Genomic DNA, 17,765 nt, shown 5'->3' with positions numbered 1-17,765 from the left:
TTTCGCGTTCATACCATGTTTCAGTGAGCATGAGCACAGTGAAAGACATTTCAAATACTTCTAGCAAAGCATGCATTTCATTATCTTTGTTTCTTAAAGATCGGACGTTCTGATGAAAAAAAGATAGGGTAGGTTTTTTCTTTTTGACCAATTTATGAATTTGCTTTGGTAGAAAATCCATGTTTAGAGCATACAAGCTGTACAGATAAGCTGGAACATTCTAAGCAATCCTAGAGAGCTGATCCTTGCTAGTGATAGGAATAACTGTTGATGTTTCAGTTTGGCGAACGTAGATTTTTCCATTCTTGACCCAGGCGTATTCCCATCCTCGTTCCTTTTTCGCGGCATTTACAGCACCGAAGAGGCGTTTCATTGCCGGACACAGGTGCTCATTGACAAAAATTTTATCATCTTGTTCTATCGCAAGGTCACTAGCCGTTAGCCTGTGCTTTCTTGCTTTTTCTAAGAAATAGTTACGCGGAGCTCTGTGAGTAAACTGCACAATTATGTTAGGGGAGGTAGAATTTCCGGCGGTCTGGACCCGATGGCAGACTTCAATGTCAGTGTCCTTCAGAGGCATCCCGATTACTTCACCCAACTGTTTTGTCAGTTCGTGCAGGTTTTCACCGTCTACCCGTGGCACTCCTTTAATTTCGACGTTCAGGCACCGCGAGTGTTGCTCGTTCTGCATAAGTCGGGATTCCTGCTCTTTTACTAGCGCATAGAGAGCTTCGCGTTCTTCCTTCAACGTGCTTATACTTTCTTTCAGAGCCTCGTTCTCTGCTTCAACTTTTTTCACGGAAGCTTTCATTTCCTCATAGCACTGGTTTATGAAAGTCATGCTGGCCTTAATATCTCTGACATCCTTCCTGAGTTCTCGCTCGAAACTTTCTTTTAGCTCGCGAAACTCTTGTTTCATCTCACGCTTAAGGTCCTCAAACAATTTCTGAAGTTCTTTGGCCATTTTTCAAAGTACTGAACTCGCGTATCAACAGTTTTGGCAGCAGTAGTGGCGGTAAGACAGTTACGCTGACGTTAAAATGAGGGGGAAAAGTGCACCAACCTGGAAAAAGTGCGCAAAACTTGTAAGACGTGTCTGTCGCTCACCACAGCCACTGCCAAACTGTCGAGAGCGGGGGGCGTGGCCGGTTACTGCTGACGGAGGGAATAGCACACGGTTGCTGGAAGGCGTTGACGGTGGCCGCTGTGTCCTGGATGTCGAAGAAAAGACGACGATTTAAACCAACTTGTTCAGCTCCGGTAGGGCCAGGGCCGAAGCAAGGCGACAGCCTCATCAAAACAGGAACGGACCTGGAAAAAGTGCGCAAAACTTTTAAGACGTGTCTGTCGCTCACCACTGCCACTGCCAAACTGTCGAGAGCGGGGGGCGTGGCCGGTTACTGCTGACGGAGGGAATAGCACACGGTTGCTGGAAGGCGTTGACGGTGGCCGCTGTGTCCTGGATGTCGAAGAAAAGACGACGATTTAAACCAACTTGTTCAGCTCCGGTAGGACCAGGGCCGAAGCAAGGCGACAGCCTCATCAAAACAGGAACGGACCTGGAAAAAGTGCGCAAAACCTTTAAGACGTGTCTGTCGCTCACCACTGCCACTGCCAAACTGTCGAGAGCGGGGGGCGTGGCCGGTTACTGCTGACGGAGGGAATAGCACACGGTTGCTGGAAGGCGTTGACGGTGGCCGCTGTGTCCTGGAAAAAGTGCGCAAAACTTGTAAGACGTGTCATTATTGTCATGCAACAAATGCTCTACGCATTTGTTGCAGTGTGTTATTATTGACGAACACGCGTCAAGTTCGCGTTCTATTTCCGTAGGTGTTCCGCAGGGCTCAGTACTGGGGCCTATACTTTTTACACTTTACATAAACAACTTACCCGATTGCCTAATAAATACCCGTGCTATTATGTACGCCGACAACACCTCATTGTTGGTGACCGCTAATTCCGTTGAAACAGCCAAGCATACTTTAAACTCAGAACTTCAGAGAGTCAATAAATGGTTTTTAACAAATAGACTCACTTTGAACATAGGCAAGACTAAATATATTATATTTGCATCCTCTTATAAAAAATACCAGAATACCTGCTCCGCAATAACGATAGGAGATAAAGAAATTGAAGAAGTTAAGACTATTCAGTACGTGGGTGTAACCTTAGACGCTGCATTAAACTGGAAACCGCATATTGAAAAATTGCGTAGCAAACTATCTTATGCATGTTTCGTTCTGGCCAAAGCTCGGCGACATTTCGAAATACACACACTAAAAACAATATACTTTAGCTTCTTTCAGTACCAACTAACTTACTGTATAGAATCATGGGGGTTCACTTACATCACTTACATTGAACCTGTTCTACGCCTGCAGAAGCGGGCACTGAGAATAATGACTTGCACAACACCATATACGCCTTCTCGCCCTTTGTTTTTTAGACTCCAAATAATGCCGGCATTGCAGCTTCGAGATTTTCGCGTTGCACTACTCGTACTAAGAGTCCTCTCCGGTACCTCCCCCTTTCCTTTGAACACATTCCATAGAGCCCCAACTAACAGCCGTTCAGCAGCACAGGGAAGATTTCTGGTTCCTACATCTCGCAATGACTATGGCCAGCGCCGCTTCGAGTATCAAGGGGTAAAAACTTGGAATAAAATCCCCTGTGCAGTCTTTGTAACGTCCAATCCTTATATTTCACTAAAGACCTTTTTTCTGTCACAAATAATTACCTGATTTACAATGCAAATCGCTTAGTGATTGTCTCTTATTATTCTCTGTAGTGTCTATGTTGGGTTTGCCATTCATATGTCATTGAATAATCACTTCTAAGGCAACTGCGTTTATTTTGTATAAAAAATGCTGTTCCTGTCTTCATATGTTTTTTTGTCATGAGCCCTCTTGTATTTCTGTAATTTGAACCATCTTGCTTGTACGCTTTGCATTTTTCCACCATTCTTATGTGTATTATTTTGGCATGCAGTAGAAATCATTTGTCCTCACTAATTCTCTTTGCTTTTATTGCATGGATCCATAACTAGCCTTTGGCTAAGGATCCAGACAGTGATGTTATGTACTGTACTGAAGAAATGATAATAAAAAGAATTGAATTGAATTGAATTGAATCATGAGTAGTTGAGAACATCAGGACATTGGAGGGCAGTGATCATGGCCTGGCGGCGTTCATTTCTGTGCGCCAAATGAAGCCTTTGTACGTTTATAGAAAGCGTCGATGGCGAATAAACTACGTTTATTTTATTTGACAGCGTATTGCTTGATACTTCGTGGTGTAATGTGTAATTACCACTGTAGAATTATGTGTATAAAGGTTCCAGGCTGCGTGCAACGGCAGCGATTTTTATTTTGTTACTATTGGTTGGATAGAGCCTGAAAATAGTTTCGTGATTTTTTATTCCAGCTGCAGGTGGTGTAGAATATTCAAGATCCTAAGTGACGTTATAAGCCTATTAAACTAAATTTAGTGTGTGCTAGTCCCGGTTAATAATCAATATTAATAGCCGTAAAATATTAGAGAATTGCACTTAACTCTACTTAAGTGCGGAATTGCGAAAACGTGTTCCTTTTGTCTTTCTCCCATATTTTTATTCTTTATTTTGAAAATTATGTTACGCTTTATTTTTAGTTATTTTCATTTCTATTTTGTTTTTTCTTTCTTTTCCTTTTTGTTTTCTTTTTTTTTTCTTTTTTATACTAAGTAAGCCTCCTCACGCACTTGCATCGTTTTTCTTCGAATCATTGCCACAAAACCCGCTTCACACACAGCAATTAATTATTAACGCCACTTAAATTAACATATTACAAATCATCATCCCAATTTCTCCCATCCTGAGATGTACTCACACACTGCCAAACAAAAATATGATCGTGCGGACAAAATTTTCGGACATGCTTTGCGGACACTTTTTGCAGACGCGACAGTATCATATGATGCTTTCGCATTAATAATTGGTAATCAGGAAAGGAAAGACGCTCTTAATGTTTCATTCTGGGTGGACATTAGAACTCGGCATCATGGAAGGAAGGAGCCGGAGTTCTCTGGTTCGAACCCGACCACGGAGGCAGCGTTTCGATGGAGGCGAAGCGCAAAAGGCACCCGTGCGCTGTGTGATATATATCAATGCACGTTAAAGAACCTAAGATGGTCGAAATTACTCCCAACCCTACTCGGCGGCTGCTGCTGTTGGTGCTGATAGGAAGAAGGAAGAGGAAAGTGCACGGGCCTGCCTACTGGCTGAAGCCGAGCCACGCTCGCTGCCGCGTGCTGAATGTAGGAGAGTTAAAGGATAGGAGAGCACAGGTGAAAAGGAAAGGCGCACTCTAATATGACCCGGGCCGATCCCGGGGGCAGTGCGATACCGGGCCGACCCGTGCCAGAGTGCTTCAAGCCAAGCACTCCGCCATATTTGAAAAATTTGTTTAATATCTTGGGTCCAAGGACCCGCAGCCGATATTTAATCAGGTATCAGATACACCATCAATATTCTGCGGCAGCTTTTTCTTCCTTTAAATACTACGCCCTTCATCACTTCCCCTACGGTTCGGTTCGGGCGTCCACCGAGATGTGTGGCAGTTACTGCGTCATTTCCTTTAATGAAACACCAACCAAAACCAATCAACCCCCCACCACGGTATCTCTTTCCCTCATTCTTCGTTCCCTCCCACCTTTCTCCTTTCCCTTACAGCGCGGTATAGGTGTCCACCACGAAGTGAGACAGTTACTGCGCCGCTTCCTTTCCTTCACTATTTCTCTTGAACGAGGGAACGAAAGAAGATAGAAAGAGGCGCCGAAGGTAATTTTGTCCACCTGGAGTTCTTTAACGTACTGTGACATCGCGCAGCAGACGGGCGTCCTAAGCGGGGCGCGATTTGATCACGCGTCCTCAGCCTGTGTAGACGACCTCGCTAGCCACAGAGCTAACTCGGCGGACAGATTCAATGAATGGATCACATTTTCGGACATGCAGAGCATTCATCAAGGCAAGGGGAATCATTGTCAAAAGACAGCACTGTCTCACAATGCCCACACGACCTTTCGCATTATTGCTGAAGACGATATCACCACTGCCTGCATGAATTGTGCAGTGGACACATCTCTTCGTTTCCACAAGCAGGAGTATAAAGCATTCGTCTCATATTCACGCCAAATGGTGAGCTAAATGATGAGACCGTTGGCGCGTCACAGCAACTTTACATGCGTCCCTCATAGCCTGAGTCGCTTTGGGACGTTCAACTCCCATAAACTATAAAACAGCAATTTTACACAGCCTCATTTCAATGGAGGCAAAATTCTAGAAGTCCGTGTAACGTGGGTTGTCGGTGCACGTTAGAGAACCTCAGGTAGTCCAAACTTTCGGAGCACTCCTCTACGGCGTCCCCCATAGCCTGAGTCGCTTTGGGACGTTAAGCCCCCAGAAATCAAGGAAGTACGAAGAAATAAAATGTTTTAAATGAGCGCAGAATGACGATCGTAAAGCAAATAATCTAAACACAGCTTGCTTCCAAGAGTCGCGTTGAGACAGCCGTGAAATGGACATCAGACGGGTCTTGGACGCAAAGAAAAGCTGAAGGACGCTTTGACAGCCACGATGAACCTAAGGTAATTGTTGGCAACAGGCACCGCGAGGTCATCTCTCGGACAAAGCGTGGTACGCCAATGCTCGACCGAAAACTGCTTTCAGCTGCCAGCAGAGGGCAAAGAGCCGTGACAGCCGCGTACCATTTGCACTGTTGAGGTTGGAATGAGAGTCTGTCCCTTGCAGTCTTTATTGCACTGTGCCACAGTGCACTTTGCCGCTGCCTAAAGCTGATCGAATGAAATAAAGTTTTTCGCTGGCAGGTGGACCCGCGTGGAAACATCGTGTCTTCGTGGCTGAGCGAGACGGTGAAGCCTCTGTTCGCTGTGCGCGTGCTCGGATGTCTGCCCAGCGGCGAGGCCAGCGTGTTCCCAGAGATACCTGCGATGGAGGTGGCGTACGCCGCTTTCAAACGAGACCACAACCAGAACGACACCCAGCTATCGAAGGTAGGGCCCTGATGACTCACCGGAACGTGACATATACTCACCAGTATAGCCTACTTAGATGCTCGAGTGAAGTTTGCAACCGATTATAGTGTGCATAGGGAATCGGCGAAATGAACATGTGGCCGGCGTATGCTTTGTGCTGATGAATTTTCCCCATTTGCTCAGTGAAAAAAACACGAAGGCTGTTCGAAGCTGTGCTGCTTTGAGACGGCACTGAAGCGCTCCTTGAACGTTGCCTCATCCAAAGTGACAAACGCATCACAAATTCGAGATCTTCGTGGGCTCATATGTCTAAAAGCTGCTGAAAAATTAGTAGATTTGCGTAATAAGCTCAAATGTGGACTAGCTGCACTAACACTTCGGCTTTCACTTTGGTTGCGGTGATCGGATACAAAGTTCACGGATGAAACTTGTTCGGATGGCGATAATGGCTTAAGGCTTTAATATGCGGAAATGGTCACTTTCTATTTGACATTCATAGATCGCTGGGAGTCCTCATACCACTCCTGGCGCAGTGCGACCGCAGTTAATCGTTGCCCCGATGTGGCAGGTGATGCCATCGTGATGGGAGTAGCGAGACCAAGGACGCTTTTCCCGAGCAACCTCCCGCGATTAATCGAACTGTCACCATGCCGATCCACCTGCTTTTATATTTTACCCAAATATATATATATATATATATATATATATATATATATATATATATATATATATATATATATATATATTGTCACCGGCGAAAAAACAGAGAACAAAGCTGTTCACTCGGGCGAGGTTTGCCAACACCGCCGCGCTCGTTCTGGACAAAGAAGACGCTCGGCCACGCGCTCGGGAACACAGTTCGACCTCCAGGTGGCGCCGGCAGAAAGTCAGCAGCGTGGCATTGCCCCTCCCATCTAAGAGGCATCGACTCGATGCCGACGCGAGGGGAAGAAAAAAAAATAAGGCGAAAGGTAATGGCGGGGTTGGGTCCGGGGCTAACGGGAATAAAACGGCTTCATTCGCGCCACGTGGACGACCTCGGACGCCGGGTGTCGAGAGGACCGGACAGTTCCTTGAGGGAGCACCTCGTAGGTCACCGCGCTGAGGCGGCGTAACACCTGCTACGGACCAAAGTAACGGCGAAGAAGCTTCTCGGAGCGCCCTCGCAAACGGATTGGGCTCCACACCCAGACTTGGTCACCGGGTGTGTAAATCACCTCCCTGCGGCGGAGGTTGTAACGCTCGGCGTCGCGTTGTTGTTGGCACCGGATTCGCTGTCGAGCAACTTGGCGAGCAACTTCGGCGTCACGGACAAATTGGTCGGCATCCACGACAGAAGAGGGAGTAGGATCCGGAAGAAGCATGGCGTCCAGCATGGTCAAGGCTTCGCGACCGTGCACCAAATGGAAAGGAGTGAAGCGCGTCGTTTCGTGAAGCGCAGTGTTGTACGCGAACGTTATGTAAGGAAGTATCCGGTCCCAGTTCGCGTGGTCATCGTCGACATACATAGAAAGCATATCGGCAATTGTTTTGTTAAGCCGCTCAGTCAGTCCGTTGGTTTGCGGATGGTAAGCTGTTGTCTTTCGATGGCTGGTGCCACTGAGTCGAAGTACCTCGTTCGTAAGTGCCGACGTAAACGGGGTTCCCCTGTCAGTTAATACGACCGTTGGAGCTCCGTGACGAAGCACAATGTTATGAATGAAAAAACTTGCGACTTCGGCGGCGGTACCACGGGGTAGAGCTTTGGTCTCACAGTAGCGGCTGAGATAGTCAGTGGCAACAGCAATGTACCGGTTACCCATGGAAGACGCCGGAAACGGACCGAGTAAGTCCATGCCGACCTGTTGAAATGGGAGGCGCGGGGGATCGATAGGCTGCAGGAGCCCGGCTGGTTTAGTCGGTGGCGTCTTCCGGCGCTGACATTCTCGGCAGGTTCGGACGTAACGGCGGACAACCGCAGCAAGCTTGGGCCAGTAGTACTTGGTGCGTATGCGCGCCAACGTGCGGGAAAACCCGAGATGGCCCGAAGAAAGGTCGTCGTGGCACGCGCGCAGAACTTCGTCACGAAGCGCAGCTGGCACTGCAAGCAGATAGACAGTGTCCGTTGGGCCGTAGTTCTTTTTGTAGAGTACCCCATCGCGCAAGCAACACGATGACAGTCCGCGCTTGAAGAGCCGAGGTGGAGATGGGGCGATTCCTTCAAGGTATTCTATGAGGGGCAGCAGGTCAGAATCGGCCCTTTGTTGTTGGGCAAGGGTGGACGTGGTGAGAGCACCAAGAAAAGCGGAATCGTCGTCGGACTCGTCAGTGGGGCACAGGATTGGGGCGCGGGATAGACAGTCAGCATCGCTGTGTTTCTGGCCAGACTTGTGCACGATGGTGACATCAAATTCTTGTAACCGAAGACTCCATCGAGCAAGCCGCCCCGAGGGATCCTTCAGGTTCGCCAACCAACAGAGTGAATGGTGGTCGCTCACGACCCGAAACGGGCGGCCATACAAGTACGGACGAAATTTCGTAACGGCCCACAGCACAGCTAGACATTCCTTTTCCGTTGTGGAATAATTGACTTCTGAACGGGACAAAGTGCGACTGGCGTAAGCAATCACGCGTTCTAGCCCATCCTGCCGCTGAACAAGGACCGCGCCGAGGCCAACGTTACTAGCATCAGTGTGCAGTTCAGTGTCGGCCTCTTCGTCGAAGTGGCCAAGCACAGGCGTACACTGCAGACGGGACTTGAGTTCTGTGAAGGCGCTGTCCTGGTCTTGGCCCCAGATGAAGGGTTCAGAATCCTTCGTCAGGCGGGTCAAAGGCTCTGCTAGCCGGGAGAAATTGGGAACAAACCGGCGATAGTACGCGCAGAGGCCCAAGAAACGACGCAGGCTCCGTTTGTCTGTTGGCTTAGGGAAGGCAGCTACGGCGGCCGTCTTTTCGGGATCTGGACTAACACCTCGTGCGCTGACAATGTGACCAAGAAACTTCAGCTCTTGAAATGCAAAGTGGCATTTCTCTGGCTTGAGAGAGAGACCAGCGGAACGTATGGCCTCGAAAACAGCACGCAAGCGTTTCAGGTGCTCATCAAAGGTGTCAGAGAAGATCACGACATCGTCAAGATATACGAGGCATGTCTGCCACTTCAGACCGGACAGCACGGTGTCCATCATTCGTTGGAACGTGGCAGGGGCCGAGCACAAGCCAAAAGGGAGTACCTTAAACTCGTATAAACCGTCAGGCGTAATAAAGGCGGTCTTCTCTCGGTCGCGTTCGTCGACCTCTATTTGCCAATACCCACTGCGGAGGTCAAGGGATGAAAAGAAGGTGGCATGGCGCAGGCGGTCTAGGGAATCATCAATGCGGGGCAGAGGGTACACATCTTTTTTCGTGACGGTATTCAGGCGCCTGTAATCGACGCAGAACCTGAGGGTGCCATCTTTCTTCGTGACGAGAACAACAGGCGATGCCCAGGGGCTCGTGGAAGGTTGGATGACGTCGTCCAGGAGCATCTGTGTAACTTGGCGGCGGATGGCATCGCGTTCTTTGGAAGACACGCGATAAGGGCGCTGGCAAATTGGTCTTTGGTCGTCAGCAACGACAATTCGATGCTTGGTAAGCGGCGTCTGTCGGACCTTGGAAGTTTCCGCAAAACAGTCGCGGAAGGAATAGATTAGGCTTTGCACGCAGTTTTTCTGACTGGCCGAGAGGTGCGGGTTCACGTCAGTCGGAATGGCTGTAGCCGTCGCGTCGGCGAGGTCTGACGTGGTAGATAAAGAGCACTGCCTCGTACACTCTCCAAGCTCGTCAAAATAAGCGACGACTTCTGACTTCGTCAAATGTTGCGGTTCACGAGTAAAGTTCGTGACTAAGATTTCGGTACGACCATTGGCAAGGTCTACTAGGCCTCGGGCGACACAAACTTGCCGAGCGAGTAGCAGGGACATGTTCGCTTCAGCAATGCCAAGAGCGCCGGTGCTGTCAGTACACTCGACTGTGACGAACTTTCTGGCTCGCGGAGGGATTGTTATGTGGTCGTCACATATGCGCAACATTACTTTACAGGGCTCGGTGGTTGTGTTAACGGCTCGCTGGGCGGAAAAAGATACCATGAGTTCCTGAAGGTTTATGATCGCACCATACTCGTGAAGGAAATCCATGCCCAGTATGAGGTCCTTTGAACAGTCAGCTAACACGGCAAAGCAGCCGGTGAAAATAAGACCACGGATTTGGATGCGGCAAGTGCAGACGCCGATTGGTGTCACGACATGGCCACCGGCAGTGCGGATCACGGGTCCACACCAAGGCGTCAGAACCTTACGGAGTGTCATGGCTAGCTCCCTGCTCATCACAGAAAAATCAGCGCCGGTATCGACGAGTGCGGTCAGTTCATAACTGTCGACGGTTACTAAAATTTCAGCGGAAACTAATCGTTCGCAGCACGTCGGTGAGGTCGTCGGATCGGGTCGTTGACGCTCGGGCCGTCGCGTCCAATCGTCGGGTGGAGGCTGTTGACTTCGTGCAGTGGCGGCGGCCCTACCCCCGGAGGACGCCGTCTTCAGTTTTCCCGCCGAGGGGACGTGCCTCCGAACTGACCGGAGGTTGAGGGCCGACTGGGCGTAGCAAAGCGCCTCGGGGATGGCGATCGCGACTGTCGCCGCTGTGAGGTCGGGGGCGGCACTTGAGAGTTCAGGTACTCCTCTATGTCCCGCGGTCTTTCACCATAGCGCGGTCGAGGCGCGTCCGGTGGGAATCCTCTCAGACCCATCCGCCGGTACGGGCAATTCCGCAGAACATGGCCGGGCTCCCCGCAGTGGTATCAGAGCGGACGATCGTTGGACGTTCGCCACACGTACGCTTTGCGGAATGGAGGGCACGGGTCCTGCTGCTGCTCGATGGGACGCACGTAACGATGGGGTGGTGGTTGTTCGGCAACGGGGCGAAACGCTTGCGGCGCCGAGGCAGGTCGGCGCAGGGCATCGCTGTAGGACATTACGTGCGGCTCCGAAAGGGGTGCTGGGGGTGGCTGCACCGCTCGCCGGATTTCGTCACGGAGAACATCGCCTGTCGAAGGTACGCTTTCTGACGGAGCACTCAAGTGGAGGTGTCGCAGTTCTTCGCGGACAATGCTCCGCACAAGCGCTCGCAGCGCCTCATCCCCGGGGCCTGGCAAGGACGTGCAGTACTGTGCGGCCGCTACATTTGCCTGACGGCCGTATTGGGCACTCCGTTCCTGCAAGGAACGTTCTATGGTCGTCGCTTCCTTGGCAAAGGCGGCGACAGTTCTCGGAGGGTCGCGCATGAGGCCAGCGAACAGCTGCTCCTTTACCCCACGCATAAGGTGCCTCACCTTTGTAGCTTCGGGCATGGCTGGGTCGGCCCGATTGAAGAGGCGGGTCATGTCCTCAATAAACATGGCCACGCTCTCGTTGGACTGCTGTGACCTGGAGCGAAGGGCAAGCTCGGCATTCTCCTTTCGCTCGCTCGAACTGAACGTGGCGAGCACCTCGCGGCGAAAAGCTGCCCAGTTAGAGAAGGACGCCTCGTGGTTCTCGAACCACGTTTTCGCCGAGTCTTGCAGTGCGAAGTACACGTTCAGCAGCTTTCGCTCGTCGTCCCATTGGTTGAACGCGGCCACACGGTCAAAACCGGCCAACCAATCTTCTACATCCTCGAACCGGTCGCCATGGAAGGATGGTGGCGACCGAGGTGCAAGAAAGACGAACGGTGGGGCACTGCCGAAGGACTGACCTGTCTGGCTGCCAGTGGCGGAAGTCATGGCCCGAGCAGGAATCGTGAGTGGCTCAAATTCGGGTTGCAGGCCTCGCAGGCGACGGCTCGCTTTGTGGACAGGTGTGGCGTCTGCTCGTCGGGGAGAAGCGTCAGGGCTATCGTCCCGGTCAGCGTACATGGGATGATACCCAGCACGGCTCCACCAAAAAATGTCACCGGCGAAAATACAGAGAACAAAGCTGTTCACTCGGGCGAGGTTTGCCAACACCGCCGCGCTCGTTCTGGACAAAGAAGACGTTCGGCCACGCGCTCGGGAACACAGTTCGACCTCCAGGTGGCGCCGGCAGAAAGTCAGCAGCGTGGCAATATATATATATATATATATATATATATATATATATATATATATATATATATATATATATATATTATACATTGGCAGACAAGGTAAAGGAAATCAGGGGATCGTTTCACAAAGACATGGAGGAAGTGACAGTCACCGAAACCAAGGGACATAGGGGAATGCTTCTATTTTTTTATTTGTAGTGCTTATCAATTGGGGAATAGTACTTCGATTTTTCTGTCGCATAAAGAAAATTACTTATAAAGCAGCAGAAAAAACAACCATGCCGCCAGTGTGACCGCAACCGACGATTTCCGAATGTTCCGTCCGGTGTTCTACCAACTGAGCTACGGCGACGGCTGTCCAATCTGCTGCTCTCGTGGATATTTATGTTTATTGCGCGTAAGCGAACATTGAGAGTGTTCACCAGTCGATCAGCACTACAAATAAAAATATAGAAACATTCCCCTATGCGCTTTGGTTTCGGTGATTGTTGATTTTGTCAAGCACTCGAAGTGCAAAACACGCAACTTTAGAAGTGTGGTTTCCAGTATGTTTTATTAGGTAGGCTGAGTCAGGACGGAGTTTAGAACCTGTTCTTAACCCTGCGGGCAAAAAACCCCATCGCACGCCTCTACTAGTTCAAGTGCAGCCTTATTAGTGCGACGCGCAATTTCTAAGGCCGAGTAGGTATGGTTGCTACTCAGAGGATGACTGGTTTTTGCTCATAGGTTTGAATACAGAAAAAGAATACAGTGAAGAGGGTACCGTTGTAGCTCCCTCTCACCTTCTAAACTTAAGCCTGGAAAAAGAGGAGTCGCTAATCTACTTAGCAGGTTAGGTTATTTCCAAATAACAAATAATCTTCATTGCAGGGGCTGCAGTGGTTCTCTAACGTCTAATGATGCAAGTTGCGACCTAATTAAACTGAAGAACTACTACAAATCGCACCTGTCGCTCACCAGCCCTTCTGCGGAGGTGGTTGAAGTGGTGGTTGAAGTCATCAATGTAGCAGAAAACTTTTTCCGTGCAAAGAGCGAGGCAGCGCTATCAAACCGTGTCAGCACATCTGAAGTTGAAAGACCAATGCTAAAGAGTTTTGTGTGCAAAATTTTTTTCCGTTCATGTCAGAACACAGTGCCTGAAATCGTGCGTATGTTCTTGAGGGTGCGAATGCAAATCTTTGTTCGAACTGAGGCTTGTGAGAGGGCACTTCACGTAGTGTAGAAGCAGAAGTACCGGTAGGCATGCTGTGGTATCCCGAATACGGTAAACTATTTGGACCTTTGCTAGTGGTGCACATGACAGCAGTATAGCGCTGTCATCAGAGAGGCTTCGACAAGTAATAAAGACGGCTTTTATAAGGATTTACACGCGTTGGTTGTCTTCAGGCCGATCAGTTGCATTTCTACATTAAGGGACCTAATATTATATTCATGTGACGGTTTCATTTGTTCACCGACTAGAATTCTTTGCTGTATTACCTGAATGTATTCTAGTTATATATGTCATACATTCATATAGATATTAAAATAGTTTGAGTGATAGTGTCGTTTATTTCGTTTGCTGTACATGAGTGCTATCGCGTGGCTTTTTGTTATATCACCTGCTCAAAATTTTGGGAGCCTACAATTCAGATGTTTCATTTCCTTCAGTTAAGTTATAAAATTTTAATGTTGCATTGATCTGGTGCGCTACCCTGAATAATATAATTGTTCTGTTTTCATGCATATAAAAACAGGTGGCTAACACCATGCAATGATTCGTGTTACTGGGCTCGAGCTTATGCTACTTCTAACCGGCGGTTTATGCAAATATTTTCATTTTCGAAGTCTGTGCCATCCTGGATTTTTTTCTGCGAGTTTCCCGTGTAGCGTTTAAGGAGTCGCCTGAAATAAAAATTGCATCGAGGCAGTTGTGTGTCGGTGTTTCGAAGCGGCTGTGTATTCCTTGCTCCAGACCTGTACTCTGAATCTGGAATGAAATTTGCTTTGGGGTGGCACAATGTTTAAAGCAAGTAGCCGAAAAAGCTGTCAAAACCATGCCGCCCTCTCAGGTGTATGGTTATGGCTCGGGCTGTCAGCTTTTCCAGCTCTTACGAAATAGATTTATTAACGAATTGCAAAAGGAATGATATCTGGGTGAGTCATTAATGTAACAGATTGGAAGAAAAAATTGGCGGTGGTTTAGCTCTCGTTAAACCTGGAGTGACGCGATAGCTACAGCTGGCCGAGTGGAACTTGGTTACGTGACCAACCACGTGATCAGGCACTGCGCCGGGCCGCCGGCAGCTGCTCCTCCCCGCGTGACCAACCACGTGACTCCGTGGCGGCGCAACCACGGTGTGGTGGCGCAGCCACAGGGTGGCGGCACCGCCACGTGTAAGGCTCGAAATGCTACCGTAATGCAGCTATCGCTACAATAATGCCCAAACGCTGACCAAAACTTCGCGAATACAAGCTTTGAGCACCTTCTTACCTTGCCATGAATCTTTAGAGCTATGAAGGCGTTCGTGCGACTGCCGCGACTGGGAAATTCTACCGCGATTCCAAGGTTTAACGCCACGTGATGAGCCAGTCAGCAAAGATGCCTTTTAAGGCGGACTTCGATCGCCACCAGGCGAAATCTTTAGTCTATGCTCTAAAAATAACGTCAGATTCTTTAGCTTTGTGGTTTCTAAAATAGTACGAATTGTTTCTTCGAAGATGACCCAGCCACAGAATGGCTAAATCCTTTCTTATCGTGCTTTACAGTGCTCAATATTGCATCACCACCCAGGTAGCCCAAGACAGCGGGCCAATAATGGAAAGCCACTGGCACAGCGTGGCCATAAGTAGGCCCAGAGTTGCCAATGCGCATCTGATATTGGCTGTGCCATCATCAAGTCATGGCTATCATGAGCCATGTTAGCCAGAATTCTCCCACTCTTTGCCAGAACTGGCTAAACCATTTTAGAAACCTGGCTATCATGGGCCATGTTAGCCAGAGTTCTCCCACTCTTCGCAAGAATTGGCCATGTCATTTTCGAAACCTGGCTATATGGGCCTTGGATTGCCACCTCTTATCCAGTGTTAGAAGTATACTGGCAGATGTTGCTGAACATTGTACCATCCATTATAATGGGTACAAGATTGATTTTATTGTCGAGTACCATCTCGGCAGTTTATAATTTCGAACGCTCTAAACCTCGTTTGGGCTCCTTGGCTGGGCTTGTGCCAGTTCAAAAATTTGAACTTTTAATCATCTTTTTCTTACCGAGCACTTTCGCAGTGTGTGTGTGGAGTTGGATAAACAACGATTACTCTCCGACTGCGCAGTCGTAGATAGAGGCATAGTTATGGAAAACAAGCTCATTGAAATCGAAACTGTCAGCAGATCGCGCCAGTCAGACGGAGCTCTCGTACAGGAGAAACTAAAGGAGGAGTATATGTCGACGCCCTCGAGGCGCGGCGCCGCGACGTCTGCTGCGGGATCCGTCGCCGATCAACTGGGTTCTCAGGCGCTTCACAACAATTTCCAAACGCATTCGGAAGCATTCCAAACGCATTTGCTCGCTGTATAGCAATAGTACTGCTGCGATCGACTTTTGTTCTGTCCGTTCGCTGATTTTGAGGTTTGCAACGACGAGACGGCGACTTCGGTGGTGGTCAGTGGACTGTGCATATTCCGCCACAGAGGAACCGGTCTGTCGCGTAAGACCGACGGCGACACCATCCAGACCAATAACTGCAGATCTATAGAATTCTATCGCTAATACTGGGCAACTAGAAGCGGCTGTAACTAAGCACTGAAATTCCCTTTAAACGGTCCCGTAAATTTAGTAATTAACGAATGCGCGCTGGCATGACCCAGTTGTCATGATTCGTGTAACTATATATGGCTTAGCCAAGCCGCTAATAAAAAATACATACTTTTTTTTGAAAGTTGAACAGACTTTTCACGGTGTTGCCTTTGTCCACTTTCTGGACATAATAATCCGCCTATTTGAATGAAATTTACGTGTTTGAAAGCGTTTTTGCACGCTCTGCTTGCGTGAGTATCTGAAAACCAGCCCAAGTGGGATTCCATCTAAAAAAAATCAGATGAGTTTCATTTCATCAATTTTTTTTATTTAAAAAAGCGCTTTCTTGCTTAACTCTGGATAATTCACTGCCACACTGCGCAGTGGGTGTCTCCTTAATGGAGATCCTAAATCAAACGTAATAGCTTAGTGCAAGTGCATTCCCTAAGCCGACTTTGTGCTCAATTTTAGCAACGTACAGAAACAAAGCAGTGGCCGCGTAAGTTACGTTTATAAGTTACGCACGCGTGAAATATTAAGCCGCCGCTCCATAAACGCTTGCGATCACGCGGTAAGAGATTCCTACGCTTGCGTACGTCGTTCCCTGTGATCGCGCATTCCCCTGTTTTCCAATTTGCTTTTTCCTTCCTTTTCTTCAGATCGTAATGTTTCAAAATGTTGTTTTTTGGCGCATTTTATATCTCTAGCTGTTGCGTAATTTGCATTAAGGGCTATAGCTTTTGCTGGCGGCATTACTTATTTGCTCGCAATTAAATTTTTTTTTTGCTTTCGAACATTACCTTTATTGATTAAAAGCATAAAAAATAATTGCGAGTCACAATTCAACACGGTTTTGTTTGCTTTAGTTTCTTGCGTCAAATTTCCACACCAACCAAAAGTTGGAGGATTCTTCGACGACCAGAGAATAAATCTGCTGACAAATGGTGTTAGACGCCAGTTTACCTAGCTTGTTTGCCACATGTCCCGTATGTGATACTATGAAAGTGCCAATTTGCTTGCAAAATATTTTATTTATTGTTTATGTCTTTGTTATTTCATGATATCATTTTAAGGCTTACTGAACTAACACACGGCCCCACAAAAAGCGCGAGTGTCTGAAGTCGTTTTGGTGAAATCCATCTCGAAGTTCCACGTTTTTCGCTTGAAAGTTTTCGATCGCCGGACATAGCGCTTCTTCGGCGACTTTGACGCTTCTGCTTTTTCCACACCCTTGCCTTCAAAACTGCTCATGACTTGTTCTCCGAGAATTGAAAACCTCTTTCACATTTGTCAGCCCCCTCTCTCGCTCTTTTGAAGTCTCATATCTCCCCAACTCATTCCTGGACGCGCCCTTTACAAGGCAGCCCGCTCACTCCCTACTCCGCGAAGCGCTTTTTTTTACTCCCTTTCTCCTAGCTGTGTCTTCCGTGCGCAGCTACGCGCTGCACCGTTCGTGCCTCCCCCCCCCCCCCCAAATATCTTCCTTTCTCTACCTTTCGGCTCGAAATTGTTTTTGCGGCCCGAATAGCTGTGTAAAAAATAATGGTTCTGCCCCCTGGAGCACCCCCCCCCCCACCCCCCCCCCCCACCCCCATGCATCGAAACGACACATTCTTGACTGGACGAAGCTTGCCTTGTCTGGCACGGCGGCGCCCAACCGCACAACCAGCGCGACGAAAGAGCATGAACACTCGAGCTGGCTCCGTTCGTAGTCTGCGCAAGCGAAAACCCACATCTGATACTATATGAGAGCTCCGATGCGGTTCACTACCCTGGCCGGCATTATCTAATTTGTAAGTACTACATATTCTTTATCTTGACATATGTTCCGAAATGAATGTTGTTTTGGGAGTAAGTGTTGCTCTGACTACATGCGGCTTTATTTTT

The 17,765-nt window shown here is 48.7% G+C and overlaps 1 protein-coding gene and 1 long non-coding RNA gene across 3 annotated transcripts in view; one reads left to right on the top strand and one right to left on the bottom strand.

The window, feature by feature from the left end:
* The window catches only part of LOC144134620 (endothelin-converting enzyme 1-like), a 40,776-nt gene that overhangs the window by 9,642 nt on the left and 13,369 nt on the right, over positions 1–17,765 (top strand). Inside the window, exon 3 of the mRNA XM_077667496.1 lies at positions 5,863–6,048. Coding sequence (XP_077523622.1) covers positions 5,863–6,048 — 186 coding nt within the window. The remainder of the gene's footprint in view (positions 1–5,862; positions 6,049–17,765) is intronic.
* LOC144134619 (uncharacterized) lies at positions 1,094–1,711 on the bottom strand. Of its 2 annotated transcripts, none has more exons than XR_013315174.1 (3): positions 1,604–1,711; positions 1,312–1,459; positions 1,094–1,211 (listed from the first exon to the last, which is right to left on the bottom strand). It is a non-coding gene; the product is annotated as an uncharacterized LOC144134619 (long non-coding RNA). The 2 variants fall into 2 exon arrangements; XR_013315175.1 differs by having other exon boundaries at positions 1,356–1,459.

This window comes from Amblyomma americanum, chromosome 5, assembly GCF_052857255.1.
Source record: "Amblyomma americanum isolate KBUSLIRL-KWMA chromosome 5, ASM5285725v1, whole genome shotgun sequence".
Lineage (NCBI taxonomy): Eukaryota > Metazoa > Arthropoda > Arachnida > Ixodida > Ixodidae > Amblyomma > Amblyomma americanum.
This window is presented reverse-complemented; position numbering and strand designations above follow the sequence as displayed.